This window comes from Anguilla rostrata, chromosome 14 (assembly GCF_018555375.3).
Source record: "Anguilla rostrata isolate EN2019 chromosome 14, ASM1855537v3, whole genome shotgun sequence".
NCBI lineage: Eukaryota > Metazoa > Chordata > Actinopteri > Anguilliformes > Anguillidae > Anguilla > Anguilla rostrata.
This window is the reverse complement of record NC_057946.1, coordinates 24,992,563-25,003,599: the sequence shown is the minus strand read 5'-3', so window position 1 is coordinate 25,003,599 and position 11,037 is coordinate 24,992,563. Positions and strand designations below refer to the sequence as shown.

Sequence of the window (11,037 nt, the reverse complement as noted above, 5' to 3'; positions counted from 1 at the left end):
AAATAAAAAGTCAGAACAACCTGTAGGGTGTTTACATGGCATTTCAAAATAACACCGTGTCATACAGCACCTCTTGGCCAGAGAATAGATTCTCCACAATTAAAGAGGAATTTCAAATAACAACAAGGAGAGACAGTTGGCATATAAAACCTCAAGATATAACGTCAAGATATAACCATAGATAATTCAACTTAAAAGTTACCTGCACAACATTGTACTGTTCCCAAACATGCTGTGCCAAACAGATGACCGATTATTAGAAATTCAGCATAATTCTTGAATGGTGATGTAACAAATTATTCAGTACATGTTGAAACAAGGTCTTAAAACAAGGATGACTTTGTCTTCCAAAGGTCTTTTCACAGGTCCCCAGTCTTACACCTGATTCTACTAATCAAGGTGCTTAGTGATGACTCTAGTGATTGATTAGTAGAATCAGGTGTGTGCACCCACACTGGCCCTTTCTGGAACCACAGCTCTAAAACATGAAAAGCACCTAATTAAGAAAAGTTAACTTAAAATTCATTAAAATTCTGCAATTGCAGTTGAGGTTGGAATGAAAACCAGTATACACAGTGGTCCCCCAGGACCGAGTTTGAGAACCACTGGTCTAGTACCACTACTGTGCAGTACAAGCAGCCATGAGCCCTCTGGTGATGGGGTACTGATGCCACCTAGTGTTTAGAATGCTGGAGGGATCACACGAACACCACCCATTTTATGGCATCACATTTATTCCACAAATCAATCTGTCACCGTTCAGGTGAGGCCTGGCATGCATTGAAACGACTAGAAACAAAATGTATGGTTATATACTGTACACACATCTACCCAGCAGTGTGGTCCATCAGAATGAATCAGAACGAATGAATTGTCTAACCACACGTCTGACATTTACAGTAACAGTAATTGTGCAGGAAATACAATATTACCTAAGACTCCTCAAGGGTACATAATGCATTGAATCACACAGACAGCACACTGCAAGAACATTTATGATTAACAAATAATAAACATTAAAAAAGACTGCCTTTATATGCAACAGCTTCTCTCAAAGGTCAACGTTAATCCCATTAGCTTAACAGCAGGGTCTGAATTGGATTTCTTAAGACACATATATATTTCTCAGCCACATATATTGCGGGGTGCGTTACACATGTGCAATGCCCAACTTATGCAATTTTGTAAATGTTTTACATGTTGCCAGGAAACAAAAATTGAAGGGGAAAAAAAGTACACATTCACATCAGTTCTCCCACTTGACCTCTCTAAGCATCTTTTTTAAGTAATAAAAATTATAGTTTTATAGGCTCAACTACACTTAAATTCATATATCTGAAAAAATATATAAATACTGTGGGCCAGTTTGTGTTAAACAACAAACATATTTTCCCAGCTTTAAACTGACATTCTGCAATCTTTAAACTTCTTCCTTCAGAAGCTTTTTCCGTCACAGCTGACGTCCTGACTCTCCGGAAACGATAAGCTGTCCTAACATGGCTCCTGTCTGGTGGTTACAGTCCTTTTCTCTGATCGTGAGAGTTAAGACACCGTTGAGACTCTCCCATAACTTTCACTCTTGTGATATTTTTCACAAGACCAGGAGGGGTGAGACGACATTGGTGAGCAACGTAAACAAAACAAATGAGCGAACGAGGGATTTGAAGCAGTAGGATCTGAATATCCACAAAGGGAAATATGGCACAGTTTCTCTCTCTGCTTTGCGACTCAGTAGCACTGCTCGCTCATCATAACAGCCAGGTTCATTTGCACAGCAAAGTGAAGAAAGAGAAGACACAAAAGTCGATGTGCATTCTCAGTAACTGCGGAAGAACCGGACTGACTCGCCCAAATTTTACAGTTCAACAGTGAGTTGGCTTCAGATGCTTGCAGTGGTACACACAGATAACTCTTATAACTGTTTTTAATGGAAGGGGGTGGGGGGGGGGGCGCAAAGGGGGACACCGCATATTCACAATATGTTTTATTTTCCATAAATAACCAGTCATGTGACAACAGCAACACCAATGTAAAAGAAGGGATAGGTTTAGCAAGCAGGTGCTAGGAGAGGATTAGTTAATGATTTACTTGACCAGAGGGGGGTGTGGCTTGTTTTTTTCCATTAGTTTGACTTGCACAAAGAACAGTTTTACGGTTTTACTTATAATAGATAGCATTCACCTAGTGCCTATTACTCTGAAACGCTTTACAGTCAAGGGAGGAAGTTCACCGCAACCACCACCAATACGTAGCACCCACCATGAAAACACAGCGGCCATTTTATGATAGAACACTCAGCACACAGCAAGTGAGGTGCAGCCAATGGGAATCCAATGCGTATATCATCTGGATGGGTATCCTATCCACTGAGCTCCATTATAACCATAATCCACATGAGCAACGAATGCATGCTTTGAGTTGTTGAATTGTTTTGAGTCTTGGGTACGTTATTGGGCAACATGATTGGGTGTGACCAGAAGGGCAGGTTTAATAGGCCAGGGAGGGGCAATGGAGGGTTTAATAGTTAACATCATGAATTAAAGTTTAAGCCTAAGTGGGTGTGACCAGAGAAGGTGGAGAAGGTTCATGTCACCTAGTACAAAGGGGTGTGGCCAGATGGGAAAGGGGGAGGAGGTAATGATATCCATTGGAGCCTGTTTGGGGGGGGGGGGGGGTTGTGATGAGAATGGGAGGAGTTAACATTATTCATTGAAGCCTGTTGGGGGGAGAGGTGTGGGGTATTATGAGGAGGGGAGGAGCTAATGTTTGGAGTCTCGAGGGTAAAACTCAGCTAAGATGCTCTGTGGGATTCTCTTCAGCATCTCCTTGGGGAAGATCCTCATCAGCTGCCAGCCAATGTCCAGGGTCTCGTAGACGGTGCGGTTCTCATAGGCACCTGCAGGGGGCGACAGAGGGACACAGTCCGATAGGTAACCCCGACACTAAACCCAGCTTCAGATCAACCATGAGAGTCACTTCCCCATGGGAAAGGATGACTTGGAATGTTTAAACTGCATTTAGCGACCAAATACAGCCTTTCAGAAATGATGGCTGCCTCTCTGTTCCGCTCCCCTCTCCCTACTCACCCTGGGTAATGAAGTTCCTTTCAAACTTCTGCAGGAACTCCAGGTACAGGAGGTCATCTGAGGTCAGGGCCTCCTCGCCCACCACTGCCTTCATGGCCTGGACGTCTTTCCCGATGGCATAGCAGGCGTACTGTGGAGAGAACGCCACAGCACAAATCCCGCTCACTGGAGCACACAGGAAGTGACGCTTCACGATGACTACTTGGCGACAATTACAGAGCATTTACAGAAGGAAAACTACAGGCGACACAATGATTCTCCTACAGCTTTCTGCAGCATCATGAACCCTATAAAGGGTGCAGCTATCTTGAGTTCTAAGTGACTGATTTTAATCAATCAGTTTTTCTCTTGAGAGCAAATAATTTTGATAGGTTCATTCATGTGTCAATAATTGCCAGTACATGGGAGCTCCACCCCATGTCCGTGTCTTTATCTTTACATCTTTCCTCTCAACTCATCAACTGAAGCTTTAAAATGGCTGGAGCCATCTTTAAAAATCAGTAACTTATTTGAAGTGAACCACTCAAATTGTTTTATTGAGTCTTTTGATTGGTACAACTTGGTGATTGACAACACATGATTCATGAACACAGTCTAAAATCCCAGCTTCATCAAACCTCCCGCACTGACAAAAACATCAAAGAACTCCCCTTCCACCCCCCAATCAGCCTACCAGCTGGTTGGACACGTCAGAGTGGTCTTTGCGGGTCATTCCCTCCCCGATGGCGGATTTCATCAACCGGGACAGCGATGGGAGCACGTTGATGGGGGGGTAGATCTGTGAAGGGGAAACCAACCGTGCGTCAGCTAGCGGGCGGCCATTTTGAATGCCACGAGAATGCCAGCGATGTGAGTCTGGCTCCGCCTACCTGTCTGTTGTGCAGCTGTCTGTCCACGTAGATCTGCCCTTCTGTGATGTAGCCCGTCAGATCCGGGATGGGGTGGGTGATGTCTGCAGAGGGGGGGGAGGGGAAAGAAATGGGAGACAGTCTTCAGCCTTCAGGAGTGCCGCTGCAGTAGTGCATGCTGGGAGGACCAGGGTGGGGACCTTACCGTCGTTGGGCATGGTGAGGATGGGTATCTGCGTGATAGACCCGCCACGCCCCTCCACTCGCCCGGCGCGCTCATAGATGGTCGCCAAATCGGTGTACATGTACCCAGGGAACCCCCTCCGCCCCGGGACCTCCTCACGGGCCGCGGACACCTGGGAGGGGTGGGGGTTAGGGTGGGTGGGGACATTAAATTAGTACCCTTCGTGTGCTACGCCCCACTGACAATATTAAAAAACTATATTATGTAAACAATATTATCCCTTTAAGGTGTAATATTACAAATATGGGGTTCTTAGCTGAACATTCTAATTATGATGTAACAATCACTACTGGAAATTGAAAACAATGAAGTTCCAGAACACTGACTCAGAATTTTGCATAAAAATCCCATAAAAACCTACTCTTCAAAGGGTTAAAGAGCGCCTGCTATGTGCTAGATCTTGTGTGAGGCACAGCACGGGTTTTTAACGCACGGTTAGGGTTTGGCGGACTTCACCGCCGAGCCTCACCTCTCTCAGAGCCTCGGCGTACGAGCTCATGTCCGTCAGGATGACCAGCACGTGTTTCTCACACTGGTAGGCCAAGAACTCGGCCGCGGTGAGGGCCAGGCGCGGAGTGATGATGCGTTCAATCCTGCGTGCGACACAATGTAGTCTTTTACAAGACTCTGCCTCTTCTACAGGCTCAACGGCCACAGAGACACACAGAGGCTGAGTCACTTGAGCGAACAATTTGTAAGTTTCAATTCTGAGCTGGGATACTGCAGTACATTAAAGCAGGCTATTTCTAATACTAATAATAATAATAATGCACTAACGTATCAGTGCTTCACTATCATGAATACAATCATGCTAATCAATAAATTTGAGCCTAATCATAATGCATATCCTGTCAAAAATATTGTAGACCTCCCATACTCCCACATACAGTGATATAGTAAGTACATACGTGGGGTCGTTGGCTAAATTCAGGAAGAGACACACATTGTCCATGGAGCCATTTTCCTCAAAGTCCGACTTGAAAAATCTAGCTGTTTCCATGTTAACCTGTGATGACAAATTAAACGCATGATCAATGGCTGTCATTTTTAATGGAAATAACAAAAACACAATTTTCATTCAATATAATTGTATACACTTGGTTTACTAATAGTGACATGAAATATAATACATCAGTACACTTGACAAAACTGAAACCTAGAGCACCCCGGTGTGGTAATTTTGTGAAACTGCAGTTCCAATGGCATCTCCAGCTTTCAGCGTTCAGTGGCTGCAGTGCATCATCCATTTTCTAAACATTACATTACATTACATTACATTCATTTAGCAGACGCTTTTATCCAAAGCGACGTACAAAAGTGCATTTTCATGATCGTAGACAACTGCTGAACACGACAACTTATTACTACCATTAATGACAAATGACTACCATTTTCAGATATTGCAAGATACATTTTTGAAATGCATTGCTGGGAAATATATGTGTCATTATTTTTTCGAACAAAGAGTGCACCTTTATAAAAGATCCATAAATGTACAGTTGCACAGGTCAGCTGCATGATGTGTGTGTGTGTTTCCTGGAAGTTTGTGGGTGAGAAACACACAGGCATTCTGCAGTGCAGAGGCAGTCTTACCCCCATGGCAGCAAACACGATGGCAAAGTTATCGTCGCTGTAGTCCATCACGTCTTTGGACTTCTTCACCAGTCCTGCCTGGCGACAGATCTGGGCTGCAATCTGAGACACAAACAGACAGACAGACAGGCAGAGAGACAGAGACACAAACAGACAGAAAGACAGACAGACAGACAGGCAGAGAGACAGAGACACAAACAGACAGAAAGACAGACAGACAGACAGGCAGAGAGACAGAGACACAAACAGACAGAAAGACAGACAGACAGACAGGCAGAGAGACAGAGACACAAACAGACAGAAAGACAGACAGACAGACAGGCAGAGAGACAGAGACACAAACAGACAGAAAGACAGACAAGCAGAGAGACAGACAGAGAGACAAACAGACAGGCAGGCAGACAGACAAGCAGACAGGCAGACACAGACAGACAAACAAACGGGCAGAAAGAGAGACAAACAGGCAGACAGACAGACGAACAGAAAGACAGACAGACAGATTTATTGATATGGGGAAAAAAACACCAGGAAGATCGAGAGAGAGATAATAACAGACAAAACCTCTGAGTTTATCCCATCCCGACTAACAGTAACAGGTCAGAGAGTGAGCTAAATTGACATTTTTGGTATGTTTGGGGGGGGAGGGGGTAACCTATCTTGCCTCACTGTAACCTTTCGGGGTTTAACCTTAACCTTGTAACCTTGCCCTGCCCCACTGCACATCGTGGGGAGCCTGCAGACGCTCTTACTTCATTGTGGGGGAGGCCGGCGGCAGAGAAGATGGGGATCTTCTGCCCCCGGGCGATACTGTTCATCCCGTCGATGGCAGAGATTCCGGTCTGGATCATCTCCTCAGGGTAGATACGGCACTGAGGGTTAATGGGCTGTCCTGTGAGGGGAGGGGAGAGGGTTTACCTTATTTTTCAACATGTGCTGTACAGTCATTACCTTCATTTGTATTATTTATATTCATTCAACATGTATCTACATTTTAACATGTTTCCTCAGGGCTGCTAAACTACCACTCGTATAAGAACACCAGCCCTGCTACAAATTATAACATAAACCACAAAATTTAAACGTTGACCACAGACTTAAAAATGGCTGTTAATTCTACACTTGAAGCACACTCCTGAAGAAGCATTTTCCAAAGTGAGAGGATTCCAACCCACAGAAAACTTTTATTTTCAAAATTGTTCTCTGCACGAACTGTACAAAGAAGATTCTACCAGCAGTTGTGCAAACAGTCCTACTTTAATGAGTGATCAGTCTTTGAAAATAGACAAATGTGCCATAGCGCAGTTACTTTAATAATGCTTTAGGTAGTCAGAACCCTCTAATGTCAAAGGCCGAGGCGTAAGCCCCTTTAACAGAGCCTGTCTGTACGAGAGCAGCCGCTGGTCGGGCAGACGGCGGCGCGTACCCATGATGTCCAGGTAGTCTTCGGCCAGGACCATGGGCCCCCTGTCGATAGGCTTCCCCGATCCGTTGAAGACACGACCTGCGAGGAAACAGAACGTGGGTCATCTGAGCAGACCATCAACCAATCGGCCGCCGCCACTTCCTGTCCTCCTCCGGCGAGAGCGCGCCTACCCAGCATGTCCTCGGACACCGGCGTGCGGAGGATGTCCCCCGTGAATTCGCAGCTGGTCTTCTTGGCGTCGATGCCGGAGGTTCCCTCGAAGACCTTGGGGACAGAGGGAAAGAGAGAGCACACTCAACGAGCGCAGCTATAGTGTTCTCAATCTGGGAGCGTGCCATGTTCTGAAGAGCAAAAGAAAACCTAAATGTAAAGTCATTCATCTTCCGGCCCCAAAGGAATGCATTATAGCGTAATAGTGTTGGCACAGAAATCTTTTCAGCCATCTACTCCGTAAATAAATTTTTAAATTGTAAAAGCCTTGATAAGTTTCTTTTTGCAGAATCTGATGAGATTAAGAGTATTTCTCTGAAACTCATAAATTGGAACCCCAGTTTCAATACATTCTGTGGTCAAACTAACTCTTTTTTTAAAGGATCAATAATATAATCAGAGCAGGCTACTTCAGTTCAAATTCCATTAGTGGAACTAGAGCAAACAACTGTCACTTTGTTTAATGTTGGTTGGCACCAAAACATTAAGAACTACATCACCCAATTGGTAATGCATGGAATAACCTGCTAGTGATTTTACCTTGAAACAGACTCTGGGATCTTTAAGGACTAAAACTGACCATTAGAAGCCAAAATGAGACGAGAAGCCATTTCAAAATGAGAAGCCAAGATGACCACATGGTCTGTTATACTTTCTCAGATGCATTTGGACGGAGGGCCCAGGTGAAGTGGCTCTCACCTGTACCACGGCTTTGGACCCGGAGACCTCCAGCACCTGGCCACTCCTGCGGGTTCCATCAGGTAGAGTCAGGTGTACAATCTCCGCATACCTGGGGAACTAAAGCAGGTGGGCGGAGCCCACTTTCTGTCATTGACCATGCCCCCTAGCCATCACATGAACCAATGAAAGCGTGAATCATCAGCATGCGCACATGCGGCACTCAAGCGGTCTTGATCTCTTAAAGGCACAGAGCACAAAAAATGATCTTTCCGCAGAACCACTAACATAATTTATGCCAGATGGGACAGATGTTCTTGCATGCTTACCTTAACCTGATCCAAAATGACCAGAGGCCCATTGACTCCAGATACAGTCTTATAAGCTGCAGGGATATGAGAGTGTGTTTAACAAAGGTACAGCCCTCCATCTCCCCCCCCCTCCCCTCCCCTTTTTCCTCTTGCAAACAATGCATCCAATAGCCTGTGCTGATTTTAACTCTGTGTGAAGCGTGACACTGTGTGGCACTGTCTGGCACGGTTCCCAGGTCAGTAATGACAGCTGAAAGGTCCACATTCCACACAGACCTGAGATTCATAACCATCAGAATACTTAGGTGTGTGTGTGTGTGTGTGTTTATGTGTGTGTGTGCGTGTGTGTGGGTGTATTTATGTGTGTGTGTGTGTGTGCATGTGGTATGTGTATGTGTGTCCATGTTTGTGCGCGTGTGTGTTGCATACTGGGATATACTCCAATGCCCCCCCCCCACACACACACACACACACCTGACCATAAGCAGGTATAAGCAGTTTATAAATAAAATGGATGGATGGACTATACGTGGTGGCATCAAAGAAATAGATTTGATAAATTTCAAATGGCATCTTCAGTTCTCGACTGAAGTGCAGCATAGCTTTGTAAGTCACAAGTGACGGCCGGATTCCCGTTCTGACTAAGACGCAGGGAGACTCCATGATAACACAGGCTGTCACATACACCCACGCGCACGCGGCAGACTGTGACACACGGTTAATCATTGTGGAGTGGGTTTTTTAATCATATTATTTCCCTTAAAAAAACACCGCCTGCAAATTAGCTTCCATGTCATTCGCAGTGAAGTGCTAGCACCAGCGCGGCATGTGTGGCATGTCGCAAGTCGCTGACAAACGCTGCCTGGGGAGGCCGAGGTCCGCTGATCAGGCCCTTTTCAATTACCCTTCATGCGCGCGGGGTGACATTAATAACGGCCACTATTCGTAAAATGACGGTGCCACGTATTTGGAGAGGAACTGTTTCACAGCCGTGTGCCGTCCAGATCTCCGTGCCCTTTATATAAACACGTGACCTTCATATTCTGACTACTCACTTGCTAAATGCATAGACGCAAATAACCTGAACACAGTCATAGTAATACAGCATTTAAATTAAATACTGATATAGTTATTAGAGATTCACCCGAAAAAAATAATATTATGCACTTATGACAGCAGCTAGCCAAGTTGATCTCATGACAAATGAGGCGCTCATTTAGCCATACGAAGGAAGTCGTGACAGCCTATTTATGCATCTCTTTAATTTGACCTTTAAACAGACGCCATTAAAAGCATTCAACAAACGACCAAGTGTTTAACCATATGATGTTAGTTACAAATGTGGTTAGACCACTGCATTGATCTCCTTTTTTTTCCTCCAATAAAGAATTAACTCTCATGTGGAAATAAAAACAGAGCGCGACATCCAAGACTAAAAACGAATCGTGCGAGCTAACAAACGAAGGGCTGCACAGATTGCTATTTCACCGCTTTTTCACAGTGTTTGAATTTTCAGTTTAATGCTATTATGGTAATCGTGAACAAATGGTTTACGATTTGGATTTTTTTGTCTCCATTTTTTCTTGTAGCAGGTCTAATAAAATAATGCATCATAAAAAATGCCTGTCGGATCAGCTGACAGCCCCCCCCCGGCCGGACCCGCATCCCATCCCCGCTCATATTCATACGGTGGAATAGATACCCTACAATCTCCGCATTATTTCATTTATACGGTTGCGACTACGCAGTCGCAGTCTTCCAAAATTGCTGTTCGGGATTATGCAGCTATATGATAACCGAACATTAAGTGGAAATCCCATTCATTTTCCAGCAGGACATTGCGCATCATCGTTCTGCAGGGTTACTAGCTCGTGCACGACAGATACCAGATAAGAAAAATAGCCTACTCACTTAGTCGGGGTTGAGAAATGTAATCTCTGGTAACCGCTTGGACGTGCTCCCGGGCAGCGGCCGCTTTGGTCCCGCTGACTACAGAGGAAAGTTCGTTCATGGCTCCGTTTACCATTCCTCTGATCGCCTTCATAGTGGTATTCCGCTATATGTTTTGTCATTACAGGGCTAACTGCGCATGCGTGGTGGTAACGGAGTTGCCTCGCGTTACCTCCTACATTTTACGCGCATAAATTTCAGCTACACTGGGAGCTGACCATGGTGCTCATTTAGCTCCGTGAAGCTGGCAGCGATGAAGAACGATTCATCTCACTATTATTCAGTTGCACCGATTTGCTTATTCAACAAAGCAGTATGTGTACAGAAAATATATGAACGTTGCGTATTTATTGCTACAGATGTAAGATTCAAGTCCCATTAGTTTGACGAGGCAGCGATCCGAAACTGGCTGCTTTGGTAACTACACTTTCAGAGGTATTCACCCGAATCCCTCGGAGGAAATTTGATTTATTATGCCCCACTGGCTATAACAAAACATGGGAAATATATAAAATGTTAATTCATTTTGTTTTCTACACTACGTCTACAGAGAACAAACTTAATACACCTGTCGGTCAGTTTTAATGCACAACAGCCTTTTCATTGCTGAATTTAACAGATTGAAAAAATGAAACAGTAAATGTGACGTCCGCAAAGTTTGGGGTTTAGGGCACCCTGTTAGTAAGCAACCTGC

The 11,037-nt window shown here is 44.7% G+C and overlaps 1 protein-coding gene across 2 annotated transcripts; it reads right to left on the bottom strand.

The window, feature by feature from the left end:
- Positions 1-716: 716 nt before the first annotated feature.
- Positions 717-10,494, bottom strand: atp6v1b2 (ATPase H+ transporting V1 subunit B2). Of its 2 annotated transcripts, XM_064309345.1 has the most exons (15): positions 10,305-10,494; positions 8,412-8,467; positions 8,104-8,202; positions 7,365-7,458; positions 7,195-7,272; positions 6,521-6,660; positions 5,772-5,873; positions 5,087-5,184; positions 4,648-4,771; positions 4,140-4,290; positions 3,956-4,038; positions 3,760-3,864; positions 3,087-3,216; positions 2,717-2,896; positions 717-2,654 (listed from the first exon to the last, which is right to left on the bottom strand). In XM_064309345.1, exons 1-14 carry the CDS (start codon positions 10,435-10,437, stop codon positions 2,760-2,762), a joined length of 1,530 nt encoding a protein of 509 aa, XP_064165415.1. In that variant the 5' UTR covers positions 10,438-10,494; the 3' UTR covers positions 717-2,654; positions 2,717-2,759. The 2 variants fall into 2 exon arrangements, with proteins under 2 accessions (XP_064165415.1, XP_064165414.1); XM_064309344.1 differs by having other exon boundaries at positions 717-2,896.
- Positions 10,495-11,037: the final 543 nt, after the last annotated feature.